The sequence below is a fragment of the Odocoileus virginianus genome, chromosome 5 (genome assembly GCF_023699985.2).
Source record: "Odocoileus virginianus isolate 20LAN1187 ecotype Illinois chromosome 5, Ovbor_1.2, whole genome shotgun sequence".
NCBI classification, from domain to species: Eukaryota; Metazoa; Chordata; class Mammalia; order Artiodactyla; family Cervidae; genus Odocoileus; species Odocoileus virginianus.
The window spans coordinates 90,768,955-90,785,111 of NC_069678.1; the positions used below are offsets into that span (position 1 = coordinate 90,768,955).

Sequence of the window (16,157 nt, forward strand, 5' to 3'; positions counted from 1 at the left end):
AATAATTTTTTAGGAAAATTAGATTGGTTTGCTTTTGATTGAATTTATCTGTATATAAATAATTTATGCTAAGTGATATATTGCTATTCAGTTAATAAAGCAGAAATAAAAATAGAAAATCAGGGCAAACAAAGGAAGAGGATATGTTAATAGGGTGGCTGTTACTGGTGTAAGATTTGATTCAGAGCTTGCTTGTAGCCAAGGGAAAAAAACCAACACATTAATTATATCAGAAAAAATAAAGTAGACCAGTTCTTCATGGGTAGCAAAGTTTTTCCTGGCTAAGAATAAAATAATTTTGCAAGTAGGACAGCTAATGTGGTCAAAATATCCAGATGAATAGATACGTGGCATGTTCTGAAAGTAGCTCTCTGAAGTAGCACTTCTCTTGAGTTAGACTAAAAACATTTGATGTTATGTTCTCTCATCAAAGCCTGGAGTGCTCCTGAGTTGACAGAATTCATATGCTCTGGCTTTATGGTCTGGCCTTTGTCTGCTTTTGCAATCTTATTAATCATCACCTTAACCACATATGCCTAATTTTTATGTTATCATCCATTCCCTAAGACCAGTCAGGGTAATGGTGGAATTTTCGCTCTATAATGTGGGTTAACAAAATCAGTGTTTTTATGTGGATGGAAAGCTACGTCACCAACTTATTTATAAAAATTATCAGGTTAAATTTTTATTTGAATCAAGCTTTTGGTGTAGAAATTTTAATATTCACTAATGGAAAAGTCCAGTTAATGCTGAAGCCAGTAACTGTATTTTTATGCATTAAGTATCATTTGAAGTTTCTAATTTTAGAGAATTAGGCACCCTTTAAGTCCCAGTGACCACTAATCTAAACAGGATCACCCAACCCAACATTCAGTTCAGTTCAGTTCAGTTGCTCAGTCGTGTCCGACTCGGCGACCCCATGGACTGCAGTATGCCAGGCCTCCCTGTCCACCACCATCTCCTGGAGTCTACTCAAACTCATGTCCATTGAGTCAGTGATGCCATCCTACCACCTCATCCTCTGTCATCCCCTTCTCCTCCTGCCTTCAATCTTTCCCAGCATCAGGGCCTTTTCAAATGAGTCAATTCTTCGCCATCAGGTGGCCAAAATATTGGAGTTTCAGTTTCAACATCAGTCCTTTGAATGAATATTCAGGACTGATTTCCTTTAGGATGGACTGGTTTGATCTCCTTCCAATCCAAGGGACTCTGAGTCTTCTCCAACACCAGAGCAAAAGCATCAATTCTTCGGTGCTCAGCTTTCTTTATAGTCCAACTATCATATCCATACATGACCACTGGAAAAACCGTAGCCTTGACTAGATGGACCTTTGTTGACAAAGTAATGTCTCTGCTTTTTAATATGCTGTCTAGGTTGGTCATAACTTTTCTTCCAAGGAATAAGCGTCTTTTAATTTCATGGCTTCAGTCACTATCTGCAGTGATTTTGGAGCCCCCAGAAATAAACTCTGCTACTGTTTGCACTGTCTCCCCATCTATGTGCCATGAAGTGGCGGGACGGGATGCCATGATCTTACTTTTCTGAATGTTGAGCTTTAAGCCAACTTTTTCACTCTCTTTCACATTCATCAACAGGCTCTTTAGTTCTTTCTCACTTTCTGCCATAAGGGTGGTGTCATCTGCATACCTGAGGTTATTAATATTTCTCCTGGCAATCTTGATTCCAGCTTGTGCTTCATCCAGCCCAGCATTTCACATGATGTACTCTGCATATATGTTAAATAAGCAGGGTGACAGTATACAGCCTTGACGTACTCCTTTTCCTATTTGGAACCAGTCTGTTGGTCCATGTCCAGTTCTAACTGTTTCTTCCTGACCTGCATACGGGTTTCTCAAGAGGCAGGTCCTGTGGTCTGGTATTCCCATCTCTTGAAAAATTTTCCACAGTTTGTGGTGATCCACACAGTCAAAGGCTTTGACATAGTCAGTAAAGCAGAAATAGATGTTTTTCTGGAACTCTTTTGCTTTTTTTGATGATCCAGCAGATGTTGGCAATTTGATCTCTGGTTCCTCTGCCTTTTCTTTTCTTTTCTTTTTTTTTTAATTTTTATTAGTTGGAGGCTAATTACTTTACATCATTACAGTAGTTTTTGTTATACATTGAAATGAATTAGCCATGGATTTACATGTATTCCCCATCCCAGTTCCCCCTCCCCCTCTGCCTTTTCTAAAACCAGCTTGAACATCTGGAGGTTCATGGTTCACATATTGTTGAAGCCTGGCTTGGAGAATTTTGAGCATTACTTTACTAGCGTGTGAGATGAGTGCAGTTGTGCGGTAGTTTGATCATTCTTTGGCATTGCCTTTCTTTGAGAAACCCAACATTATACAGTTATATATTTGCATTGCTTAGAAACTTAGTTGTTAAATAAGAGTTTTTTAATGTGTGCATGTGATCCTTTTGTCTTACCTTTTTATTTATCTTAATCAGTAAATATTTCTAAGGCCCACATTGCTTCAATGGCGCTCCCTGCTGCAAGGACAAATACAACACCAGTTATAACCAATGTGGTGTCATTGGCAAAAGTATCTCCTGCCCAGCCCACAGGGAGTGGTGTTTTAAAAGGTATGTCTTGAAGTGAAGGCATTTGGGTAAACTGTAGAGGTTTTTTCCTAGTGTAAATAGCGCTTACTGGTAATACTCACATGTACATTTATATGAAGCAACATGCCCCTCTGTCTCTGAGGGAAGTGGGTAGCAAGCAGGGTGGCGTGCATAGGGAAGGAAGTGTTATGTATAATTTATTTTTTAAAGAACCCCAATGATTTATTATTGCTGCCTTTAACATCAGAGATTCTAACACAGTAGGTTGGGATTGGGGCCCAGGAATCCCTTGCCTTTACCAAGCACTCCAGGTGATATTGATGCCAAATTTCCTTGTACTACTTTTTGAGAAATTCTGGACTAGACTCTAGACCCCCTTAGAGAGAGGAAAGTAACCTCTTGGTTTCAGTGTTTACTTGTGTATATTCTAGGGATAATAATGTATGTTTTAATTTATAGCAGGTGCAGTTATTGCTAAAGAGGCAACAAAGATCATTGAAAATGTAAGTTTTATTATCTTCCTGATTAATATTCCTTGGGTTTAGTTTCATTTTGATATATAGCCTTCTAATGTATGTCTGAGTACATTTCTATTTGCTACTTAGTTGTTTTAAAAAGTGGAGTGATATATTATGCACTGATTTTTGTTTTTGAATTTTAAAGTTAGATCAATAATATGAATGCATTTCTGGTTTATTTTACTGTTTGTATTCTGGTTCCTTAGTTTCTTTGAATCCTTGTTAATTCCATCTGGTTGCTTATTTTTCTCTTACTACTTTCAAGTATTTTTCTTTTAGACTAGAAGGTTCTGAAAAAGTTCAGTGTATTGTTTTATGCATCCTTGAATTATATGAAGCTGAAAATAGTGCAAAGTACTCTCTTAAAAAAATAAAATTCTCTCTTTATTGTGAAACTTCCTGAAATTAAAAAAAAGAAATTTAAAGAAATGCATAATTTCAAATCTGGCAGTCTGAAAGAATTGCAGACTATGTCATTGTCTTATGTCAGTGTCACTTTGCAGGAAAACAAAATTCCTATCATCCTTTATCAATATCACACAAAACCTAATGTGTCAGATATTGGGTTAATGTTTTCGCTTTTGTGTTGCTCTCTTAATATTTGCTCTTGATACAATTAAAAATCTTTTAAAAAATATCATACAACAGTGTGATTCAGGTTCATTAAGTGGTAGTGCCGTACTAAAAAGTGGGTCCCAAATTCAATAAATTTGGAGAAGTTAGATGTGATAAAACTCTGTGAAGAAGGCCAGACCATTGCTGTGACATCTCATGCTGTTAATTTAGGAGAGCGCACCCTGCAGGGTATTAGAGATAATGTTCAAAACACCCCAAAGTGGTTTTAGAGCAGATACACGCTTTAGTTCACAAAATTATCTTGTAACCAGGCAAGGGGGATGGAATAAATAGAAAAAATCCTGGCAACACAGGTGAAAGATGAATGCTGCCATAATGTGCCCCTAAAGCCAAGCGCTCATCTGTGCTAAGGCATGAAGTATTTTTGATGATTTGGAAGGAGGCGACACTGAGACAAAAAGGTTTACTACAAGTCATGGCTGGCTTTTCAAGTTTAAAGCCCACCAAGGTTTTAAGAATATAAAAATGAGCAGGCAAGCGATATCTGCTAGCGCTGAAGCTGTCAAAACATTTCAGCTTGCAGTCAGTCAATCAGTTCAGTCGCTCAGTCGTGTCTGACTCTTTGTGACCCCATGGACTGCAGCACGCCAGGCCTCCCTGTCCATCACCAACTACTCCTGGAGTTTACTCAGACTCATGTCCATTGAGTTGATGAGGCCATCCAACCATCTCATCAGAAGCCCTCAGTGGGAAAAAAAAAGAGAAAAAACCCAAACCACGTTAGATTCATTAGCTTCATTCTTTAGCAGAAGTCTTCCAGGAAATCAGACCAGCCTTCACCATAATGTGGAGAGTTTATCTTACTTAATTTGATATCTCTTAACTCTTCCATTATTAAGGTTGTTGGAAGAGGATAATGATAACACTAGTTAATTATTTTTAGGCAGTATACCACATTAGTTAATGAACTGTCATTAAGTTAATTTCATATTTATATGTATATTATGTATTGTACTTTAAATTATATTTTAAAATTACATGATTAATAAATCACTGTTATAGAATTAATAATTTTATTAACTGCTTAATTATATAATGAATTATTAATGTATTATGCCTTAAATTAATAAGTATTATTATGAAATAAGTATTGTTTTATATTATGTTATGAATTATGAAAATATTCTATATTTGTTATAAGTTTATATTCTGTGATAATGCATCCTTTCTCTATATGTATGGGACAGTTAGTCTTAAATTATGTTGGTTTTGAATTTTTCAGGAGCATATCTCTCATATTAAATGTGACTGCCCTATATATATTTTCCTTATATGGAGTACTTCTGTAATTCACCAGTCATTTAAACTGTGTTACAGAAGAGTTCTGATTAATATTTTCAGTTTGGTCTATAAAAAGTATAATAATAAATAATGTAGTATTTTTATGATTTAAAAAAAAAGGAAAACCAGACTGTTTAAGAATTTTTTTTTTGTTTCTCTGGGACTTTGGTCTGGATTCCTTCAAGTTACTTAAGTGGTCTTAAATTTGGGGGAAAGGTGAGGTACTGGAAAGTGCAAAGACAGAAACATGCCGCAGATGTCAGCAAGCTTGCTCTGCGCAGGTCTGGAGAGTAAACTAGCCTTCGCAGGCCGTGCAGGCGCTGTTGCGGCCCCTCCTTCTGCCCCTGTATGTCAGAAGTAGCCTCCGACAGTACCTGAGTGTGCGAGTGGCTCAGTTCCGGTGGAACTTTCAAACTCGAATGACGGGCCCATGAGCCAGGCTTTGCCAGCGCCGTGTTCTCCTGTATTCCCTTCATCCAGAGTTAACCGTTGATAGATTTGGCCTGTTTGCTCAGTTTTTTCTTTTCTTACCCTCCCTTTTAGAAAATGAATCACACCCTCAATCCTTTCTCACGTCCCTAGATGCAGCTACTGTACGAATTTGGTGTGTGTCCTTTCAGACCGTTTTTAATCTCTCACATTCATATGTACCCATCCATGGAAAATAATAGTATCTTTAAAAATATGCATCTGATTCTTGATAGATTTGGTACATTTCTACTGCTTCTGTATAATATTGTATATTTTGTTGTTGTTCAGTTGCTAGGTTGTGGTCTTACTCTTTGCACCCCCATGAACTGCAGCATGCCAGGCTCCTCTGTCCTGTACTATCGCCTGGAGTTTGCTCAAATTCAGGTCCATTGAGTCAGTGGTACTGTCTAACCTCTGCTGCCCCCTTCTTCTTTTGCCTTCAATCTTTCCCAGCATCAGGGTCTTTTCCAATGACTTGGCTCTTCACATCAGGTGGTGAAAATATTGGAGCTTCAGCTTCAGCAAAACTCCTTCCAGTGAATATTCAGGGTTGATTTCCTTTAGGATTGACTGGTTTGATCTCCTATATTGCATATAGATACCACATTTTATTTATCTATTGCCCTGTTGATAAACATTATGTTGCTTCACTAGCAAAATTCTCTGCAGAGGGAACATTCTCGTATGTCTTCTTGTGCACGTGTGCAGGTGTTTGTCTAGTGTAGACATGGAAGAGTGGAACTTTGGGGACAAAGTGTATTTGCATTTTTAGTTTTCAGATTGTCCTATTGAGTGGGTGTTCCAGTTTTTATTTCCACTGGCAGTTTATGTTTGTACTCATTTCCCACAGCCTTACTATCATTTTATGTTGTCAGATTTAAACTTTTGCCAGTCTTCAGTAATATCTTGTTTTATTTTGTAGGTCACTGATTACTAGTGAGTTTGCTTATATTTCTGTTTCTGAACATTTGAATTTTCTTTTCTTGGAATTTCCTGTTTTTAGTTATTCCCCATTTTTGTGTTTGTCTTTTTCTTACAGATTTTTTTTTCTATATTCTGGATTTGTTTTCCTTTTTACTCATCATTTTTATCAACACAAAAACATGCAGTAATATTTCCTACCTGAAAAAAATCCTTCTTTAATACCATGGCCTTTCAGTTACTGTCCCATTTTTCTGATTTTCATTTTGGAAAAAAATCCTCTAAGGTTGGCCTCTGCTTGCTGCATCATTTTTTTAATCTGTTTTCTTTTCTTCACTCACTCTAGTCAGGCTTTTGTTTGTACCACTCTGCTGAAATATTTCTTGTCAAGATCTCCATCAGTCTTTATTTTGCCAAATCTAGTGGTCAGTTTTCAGTTCTCATTCTCCTCATGCTTTCAGTAACATTTGATACAGTTGATCTCTCTTTCCTTCCTTGAAATATCTTCAACTTCTAGGTCATCATACTTATCCCTTTTGCCAATCTACATATTTCTTTGCAGGGGACTCATCCAGTCTTCTGGTTTTAAACCACCTAGATGGTGGCTGATTACCAGACTTATTTCTCCTGCCTTGACCTCTGAGCTCTAGGTTCATGTATCCCTCCAACTGTCTGCATGACATCTGCTCTTAGATGATGAACAGCCATCTCAGGTAAAGCAGAGTCCTTTCATTCCCTCCACATTTCCCTCTGCAGTGTTCCTTACTTCTTACCGCTCCTGGTGCCATCTTCTTAGTCTGAGCCGCCGTCATCTTTCTTCTGTATTATTGCAGTGACCTCCTACTTGTCTTTCTCCTTCCATTCTTGCCATTTGCAGTTTTTTGCTACACAGTGTTGCCAGGATGATCATTTTAAAACACAAATCAGATTGTCACTCTGATGCTTTAAAAACCTTCAACGAAATTCTGAAAAAGAAGAATAAAGAAGGGGAAGAGCTAGTTCCCCAAATTATAACTACAAATTTTTTAAAAAGCTTTAAAATTTTTATTCCCATATTGTTGATTTACAATGCTGTGGTAGTTTTAGATGTACAGTAAAGTGAATTATTTATACAACAGATTTTATAGAGCTACATAGCTGAAACAACAGTTGTTTCATAGTTGAAACAGCAAAGCCATGGATAGACAATTCAATAGAAAAGAAGTCCAAAAATATACCTATATATATATATATATACACGCGCGCACACACACGATTTTAGAAACAATAAAGGTGGCAGCTCACATCATTAGAAGAGATCTGGATTATTCAATAAACAGGGCTGTGACAACTGAGTAGACATATGGAAGAAAATACCATAGGACTTCTACCTACTAAGTTAAACCAAAATGATGCCCAGATGGAGAAAAATTTGAAGTTTAAAAAATAGTGAAAGTAAAAAAAAAAAAAAAGTGAAAGTATTAGGAAAAAGTGTAGGAAAGAGTTTTAATGCAGAAGTAGGGAAAGTCTCTCTAAATATGTTACAGAACCCTAAAGCCATGAAAGATTTGTGAGGAAAATTCAACTGCATTTCAGAGTCAAGGCACATGAGAAAAACGAAGAAGCTGCAGTTTAGGTTGTAGAAGGCTGTTTTTTTTTTCCATATGTAACGAGTTTCTGTGAGTCAGCGAGAAGACCCAACAACCTTTAGGAACATGGGTAAGAGTATGATCCATAATTTTACAGACTTGGAAATAAAAATAGTTCTTAAACATACACAAACATAATTCAGCTTCAAGATTAGAGAAATACCATTTAGAGCCATAGTTTTCTCAGATGGCAAAGACAAAAATGCCAAAGCAGTTGGTAAAACTGCTACAGAGGGCAACTTAGTAAAACCTGTTAAAATTTAAAGTGTAAATACTCTTTTACCCAGGAACACCAATTTTAAAGCAACTTAGTAAAACCTGTTAAAATTTAAAGTGTAAATACTCTTTTACCCAGGAACACCAATTTTAAGAATTTACCCTTCAGATATATTTTGCACATTTATGAAATGATGTACAAGGATAACAGTTGCAGTATTGTTCGTAGTAGGAAAAGCCTGTAAACATCCTAGTTGTTTCATCAGTGGTCAGGGCTGTTGTGAGTTCATCCTGAGATATTGTACAAATTAGGAAAAAAAAAAAAAGAATGCCCTAAATAGAGAGTCTGAAATGCACCCTGTCCAATTCCACAATTAGTCACATGGCTTGGCAAGTGGAGTCCCTTGCACGCATACGCAGCTGCTCCACTTGGAATGTAGTTAAATATACCATATCCTGTGCGGTGGAATATCATGCAGTTAAAAAGAATGCGGTACCTCTTTATGTACGGACACAAAGCAGTCTTATATATGTTTCGTGCCTGTACGTTTGTATAGAATACCTCTGGAAGGCAGCCAGTAAAGAGACAGCAGTGATTACCTCTGAGGAGAACTGAAAGACTGGGGGAGAATTTTAACAGGGAGAATTATTTTTTTTTATTATCTGCTGTTTGAATCTTTGGATTTTGTCCCATGTTATACTGCCCATTCAAAATCATGCATAGAATTAAAAGATAAAGGAAAACCGGGAAAAGGATATGAATAGACAGTTCACAGAAGAGGAAATATAAATAATGCTTAAACATGAAAAATATCTAACCATACTACTATTATATAATTGCTCACTTATTGAGAAACAGCAAAAAACATTCAGTGATGTTTAAGAGTATTGGGAAACAGGCTCCTATACCTTGTAATATACAGATTTTCATATATTTTGACCCACCAAATAGCACTTATATGATCTTATTCTAGTCAGTGTGCCTGGCAGTCCTGCGGATCTGTCTCTTGTTTCAATAGGGTCTAGCTGGAATAGACCCAGAGATGCCTCTTCTTCCAGCCTCTGACCACCCTCCAACCTCTTTTCCAGTCCTAACCTTCAGAACCATCTTCTCAGCCATCCACTGTCTCCGGGACCAGCCAACATTGTCTTTATTGCCAGTCAACCAAGAACTTCCAGATTAATCAGAATTATTCCACCAGGGTGGAGGCCAGCATGAATCTCGTGGCAGCCTGCATCTGCAGGCCTCCTACACGTACTGCTCTCTGAACATCCATTTCCACCATGGCAGTGTGGCTCTGGAGAATGTGGGCCGCTTCTCCTGAGAGCTGGCCTCTTGAAGGTGCAGTGGCTGTGTCCTCTTCCAGGGTGTGCTGAAGCTGTCCCAAGATAAGTGAGGTAAAACCCTGGACACTGTGGACACTGCTCTGGTCGTGGAGAAGAACCTGAACCAAGCCCTTTTGGATCTTCATACCCTGGTTTTGCCTGTGCAGACCCCCATCTCTGTGACGTCCTGGAGAATCACTTCACAGATGAGGAGGTGAAACTCAGCAAGAAGTTGGGCATCCACCGGACAGACTGGCTGCCGTTGGGCCAGCGAGTGTCCCTTTGAGGGGTCAGCCTCAACTCAAGAAGGGCTCGGAGCCTCTGGCCCAGCTGCCTTTGAGGGGATCCTGTGCATCCCCCAGGTGTCAGGGCTTCTGCCTGAGCGTCTTCTGCAGCCACTAGGCAGCTTTTTAATGACCCGGGAGCCTTCTCCCAAGCCATGAACCAAATGGAGACAGTAAAGGCTTTGCAGGAAAAGAGAAGAGACCTTAGTCTGTAGCTATACTAGCATATGCAGCATCAGTTAGTATGTAAGGATATTTATTTGTTTATAGTAGCAAAAGATTTGTAACATTTAATGTTCAGCAGCAGGGACTCTTCAAATTACATATAGTGCACTCAGTGTATAAAAGTGTTAACAGGCAGCTTTGTATAAAGTTACATGAAAATACCTCCAAGATAGTTAACCAAGTGGCAAAGCAAGATGCTGAACCTTGCTAATAATGTGCTACCATGTGTAAAGAGGGCTGAGCGCTGAAGAATCGATTCTTTCGAACTGTGGTGCTGGAGAAGACTCTTGAGAGTCCCTTGGACAGCACGTCAATCCTAAAGGAAATCAGCTCTGAATATTCATTGAAAGGACTGATGTTGAAGCTGAAACTCCAATACCTTGGCCACCTGATGTGAAGAGCCGACTCATTGGAAAAGACCCTGATGCTGGGAAAGATTGAGGGCAGGTGGAGAAGGTGGCAACAGAGGATGAGATGTTGGATGGCATCATCAGCTCAATGGACATGAGTTTGAGCAAACTCCAGGAGATAGTGAAGGACAGGCGAGCCTGGCCTGCTGCAGTTCATGGCGTCACAAAGAGTTGGACATGACTGAGCAACTGAACAACGACGTCTGTGTAATCAGAAGCAACTTAATTATACAGCCCATCTCTAGAAGGATGTATAAGAGACTGGGTATAAGAGACTGAGAACATTGTGTTCCAGACTGAGTTTGGATTCATGGCACACAGTTGTAGAAAACTTACTTTTCACGAATATACTTTATGAAACCTTACATCATTCAAAATTATTGCATCTAACATCTATTGTGGCTTTCCCTGGTGGCTCAGAGGGTAAGGTGCCTGCCTGCAATGCCAGAGACCCATGTTCGATCCCTGGGTCGGGAAGATCCCCTGAAGAAGGAAATGGCAACCCACTCTTGTACTGTTGCCTGGAAAATCCCATGGACAGAGGAGCCTGGTAGGTTATAGTCCATGGGGTCGCAAAGAGTTGGACATGACTGAGCGACTTCACTTGCACTTTCTTTCAGCATCTATTTAAAAAGTAAATTTAAATAACAGTCTCCCCCTTATCTGTGGGGAATATGTTGCAAAACCCTCAGTGGATGCCTGAAACTATGGACAGTACCAAACCCAATATATACACTAATTTTTTTTCCTATACATACATATCTATGATAAAGTTTAATTTATAACTTAGGTACAGTAAGAGATTGACAACAGTAGCAATAACATAACATAACATAGCAATAACATAACATAACATAGCAATAACATAACAGTTATAACAGTATACTATAATGAAAGTTATACTAACGTGATCTCTGTCTCAAAATACCTTATTGTACTATATCACCATTGTTGTGGTGATATGAGATGATTAAGTGAGGTGAAGTACGTAGGCATTGTGATGAAGTGTTATGCTTTTCCCTTTGCACTTGAAGGATGCACTTTAGGACTTCTCTTTGGTGTATCTGAAATTGCTGCTCTTGGGGTGCAATTATCAAATACTATAAAAGTTATGCTGTGCTGTGCTCAGTCACATGTCTGAGTCATGTCTGACTCTGACCCCATGGACTAGCTTGCCAGGCTCCTCTGTCCACAGGATTCTCGAGGCAAGACTGGAGTGGGTTGCTGTGGCCTTCCCCAGAGGATCTTCCCGACCCAGGGATTGAACCTGCATCTCTTGTGTCTCCTGCATTGCAGGCATATTCTTTACCCACTGAGCTATCTGGGAACCTAAGTATAACAACAGTTACTTGACCACAAGCACTGTGATATCACAGCAATCGTTTGACATCCTTGATGGCTGAAAGTGAAAAAAATAGTGGAAATGTTAATTGCTTCAGTCATGTCTGACTATGCGATCCCATGGACTGTAGCTTGCCAGGTTCCTCTGTCAATGGATTCTCCAGACAAGAATACTGGAGTGGGTAGCCACTCCCTTCTCCAGGAAATCTTCCCAATCCAGGGATCACACCCAGGTCTCCTGCATTGCAGGCGGATTCTTTACTGTCTGAACCACCAGAGCTACAAAATGACTAATGGGCAGGATGTGCCAGGCAAAGGAATGGTTCGCTTCCTCTGCGGGACAGAATGGGACAGCAGGAAATTTCATCGTGCTACCCAGAATGGTGCACAGTTCCATAATGTAAACTTGTGAATTGTTTCTTTCTGGAGTTTTCCATTTAATACTGTATTTTCAAACTGTAGTTGACCACCGGTAACTGAAATCAAGGAATGCAAAACTGCAGATGAGGAAGGACTACTGTGTACCATTTGGTGGTTTCCCATCACCCTTAAAATACAATCATAATTTTCTGGTGTTTGTTTTTAAATTAAGATCTTCCGGGCTAAGAACAGTGCCTGGCTTGTAGTAAACATTCAGTAAATGTTTACTGAATGAAAGAACATGTTTTAAATACATGTTCTTCGCCCATTCTGTTGTTTATCCTTCAACTTTAAAGGCCACTGTTTGAAAAAGTTTAAAATTTCAAGGTAGTTCAGTTGTATCAGTCTTTTCTACTAGGTCTTTCGTGTTTTATTTAAGAATACTTCCTCTGTTGTTGTTGTTCAGTCAGTTGTGTCTGACTCTGCCATCCCAAGGACTGCAGCACACCAGGCTCACCTGTCCTTCACTGTCTCCTGGACTTTGCTCCGATCCATGTTCATTGAGTCTGTGATGCTATCTGACCGTCTCATCCTCTGTTGCTCTCTTCTACTTTTGCCTTCAGTCTTTCCCAACATCAGGGTCTTTTCTGGTGAGTCCGCTCTTATCAGATGGACGAAGTATTGGAGCTTCAGCTTCAGCATCAGTCCTTCCAATGAATGTTCAGGACTGCTCTTTAGGATTGACTGGTTTGAAGTCCTTGCTGTCCAAGGGACTCTCGAGTCTTCTCCAGCACCACAGTTCAAAAGCACCGATTCTTTGGTGCTCAGCCTTCTTTATGGTCCAACTCTCACATCTGTACATGACTACCAGAAAAACCATAGCTTTGACTATACGGACCTTTGTTGACAAAGTGATATCTCTGCTTTTTAATACACTGTCTAGGTTTGCCCTAGCTTTTCTTCCAAGGAGCAAGTGTCTTTTAATTTCATGGCTGCAGTCACCATCTGCAGTGACTTTGGAGCCCATGAAAATAAAATCTGCCACTGTTTCTACTCTTTCCCCTTCTGTTTCCCATGAAGTGATAGAACCAGATGCCATGATCTTTATTTTTTTGAATGTTGAATTTTATGCCAGCTTTTTCACTTTGCTCTTTCACCCTTATCAAGAGGCTCTTTGGTTCCTCTTCACTTTCTACCATCTAGTATCATCTGCATATCTGAGGTTGTTGATATTTCTCCAGGCAGTCTTGATTCCAGCTTGTGATTGATCCAGCTTGGCATTTGGCATCATGTACTCTGTGTGCATGCGTGCTAAGTCACTTTAGTCGTGTCCAACTCTTTTGGACGCTGTGGACTGTAGCCCACCAGGCTCCTCTGTCCATGCGACTCTCCAGGCAAGGGTAATGGAGTGGGTTACCATGCCCTCCTCCAGGGGATCTTCCTGACCCAGGGATTAAAGCTGGATCTCTTATTTCTCCTGCATTGGCAGGTGGGTTCCTTACCACTAGTGCCACCTGGGAAGCCCTATGTTCTCTGCTTTTAAGTTAAATCAACAGGGTAACAGTATTAAGCCTTGTCATGCTCCTTTCCCAATTTTGAACCAGGCACAGAAGAAAGGGAAAGGAGAAAGAAGGCAACGGAGAAAGGGAGAGAGACACTGAATGCAGAGTTCCAGGGAACAGCAAGGAGAGATGAGAAGGCCTTCTTAGATGAACAGTAGTTTCTCTGATTTCTGATTATTTGAAAATTCTCCATTAATTTCAGTTTTATTTTTTTCGTGTTGAGGTCTTTAATCAATATGAACTATTTTTTTGCATATGGTCTGAAGTTTGATCCAGTTTTTCTGAATAGCCAGTTGTCCTAATCTGCAGATTGTTTTCATTTTACTTACTGTAGGCAGAGTATTTTTAAAAATCAATAAATGACTAACACATATATATGGACTTTAGAAAGATGGTAACGATAACCCTATATGCAAAACAGAAAAAGAGACTCAGATGTATGGAACAGACTTGTGGACTCTGGGAGAAGGCGAGGGTGGGATGTTTCAGGAGAACAGCATTGAAACATGTATATTATCTAGGGTGAAACGGATAACCAGCTCAGGTTGGGTACATGAGACAAGTGCTCGGGCCTGGTGCACTGGGAAGACCCAGAGGGATCGGGTGGAGAGGGAGGTGGGAGGGGGGACTGGGATGGGGAGTACATGTAAATCCATGGCTAATTCATATCAATGTATGACAAAAACCACTGCAATGATGTAAAGTAATTAGCCTCCAACTAATAAAAATTAAAAAAAAAAAAAAACTAAAAAAAAAAAAAATCAATAAATGGTACTGGTTGATACTGGTTGAAGAATTAGTAATTAGTATATATTTTCCAAAGCAATTTTATTGTACCACTCTTTCAGAGAATTATATTTCTTTTTATATATATCACCTTTCGATCGATAGCAATTATAGTCAGTGAGAAGATACTAAAAAAAAAAAAAAATCTCTCTTTGGTTTCTGAATTTGTTTTTAACTAGGGAAGTACGCAGACAGATGCCATGAAACTTCTGTCTTCCCAGTCTTCAAAACTTTTAAAGAACAAAGCATTATTGTGCAAACCTGTCACACAGACCAAGGCTACCTCTTGCAAACCACATACACAACACAAGGAATGTCAGACAGGTATGTGTTGTGCTTTCCATATGTAGTAAGTTTGTCTCTGTTTTATGTGCTTGTTTTTTATTTTTGCAGAAAGAAAAGTCCTTGACAGTTTCTTAAATGTGAAAACATTAATTCTTGGATCACCTACTTTGTACATCTAATTTATCCCTTTGGTATTTATTGTCATTAACACTAATAACTACTAAATTGAATGCATATGTACCCAAAGCGTTATGTGGACAGTATCTTCTGAACAAGCATCTTCTGTTTATGTGCATTGCTCTTCAGATGTACTGACGGCTATTATAATTACTAAATACAAATTTAGTTAAAATTTAGTTAAAACTTTGTTAAAAGCATTAGTTGTTTAACCTTGGTTCTTTTTTAAACACTGTGAATTAATTTACTAGAAGTATAACTATATGTCTGAGGTATTGGTGATCAGGAAAATTATTTGAAAATGTTGTACACTCTTGCCCCAATCCATGTTAACTGCTTTTAATCCTACTACCCTTATATTTTCAGGTACTTTGATAGCCTATTCTGCCTGAAACTTTTTTTTAAAACTTTTAATTTTATATTGGCGTATATAGCCAATTAACAATATTATGATAATTTCAGATGGACAGCAAAGGGACTCAGCCATAACTATACTGCCCCAAACTGTTCTTAATATTTCTTTTTAATGATAATTTTACTTCACAGAATATACTATATTTAAAAGCTTACTCTGTCAACAGCTAACCATGAGATTTTATGTAGGATGCCTTTCTTTTGGTAGGAGTCAAGGAGAATTCTGTTTTCCTTTCTCAGTAAATCTGATTTGTTTTATATTCCTGTTAAAATGATACACTCTTTGTTTACCTGAATTTATATTAAATACACATCCACATATGGAAGGTAGTAAGGGATCTGTGTTCAGCTACATATGTGGGTATGTGTGTGTTTATTACATTTTTTGAATTTCTAGATTAAGTATTAGGATGTTTTCTGTATACTGTTGTAAACTACTTTTTTACTTGACATTGCATGAAAACAGTTCATATCAACATAAATTTAAATATATATTGAGATTCTTAATGGATGCATAGATTCCAATGTATATAACATACGGATATATATATAATGTATATCCATCCTCCTAAGGTTGAACATTTAGATTGCTGCTGGTTTTTTAATATTATAAACAGTATTGAGTTAAGGGTGTATAAACAGATCTTTCTCCACTTGTATAATTATGTCCTTAGGATAAATCCTAAGTAGTGGGATTACTGATTCAAAAGCTATCATAGATTTTCAAGGCTTAGATTTTGATGTGTTATT

At 38.4% G+C, this 16,157-nt stretch overlaps 1 protein-coding gene across 8 annotated transcripts in view; it reads left to right on the forward strand.

Annotated features, from left to right (window-relative positions):
• ZMYM6 (zinc finger MYM-type containing 6) overlaps positions 1-16,157 on the forward strand; it is a 45,134-nt gene that overhangs the window by 26,402 nt on the left and 2,575 nt on the right. For all 8 annotated transcript variants that reach the window (XM_020908637.2, XM_070468419.1, XM_070468418.1 and 5 more), the window contains 3 exons: positions 2,453-2,587; positions 3,026-3,069; positions 14,711-14,855. In XM_020908637.2, coding sequence (XP_020764296.2) covers positions 2,453-2,587; positions 3,026-3,069; positions 14,711-14,855 — 324 coding nt within the window. The remainder of the gene's footprint in view (positions 1-2,452; positions 2,588-3,025; positions 3,070-14,710; positions 14,856-16,157) is intronic.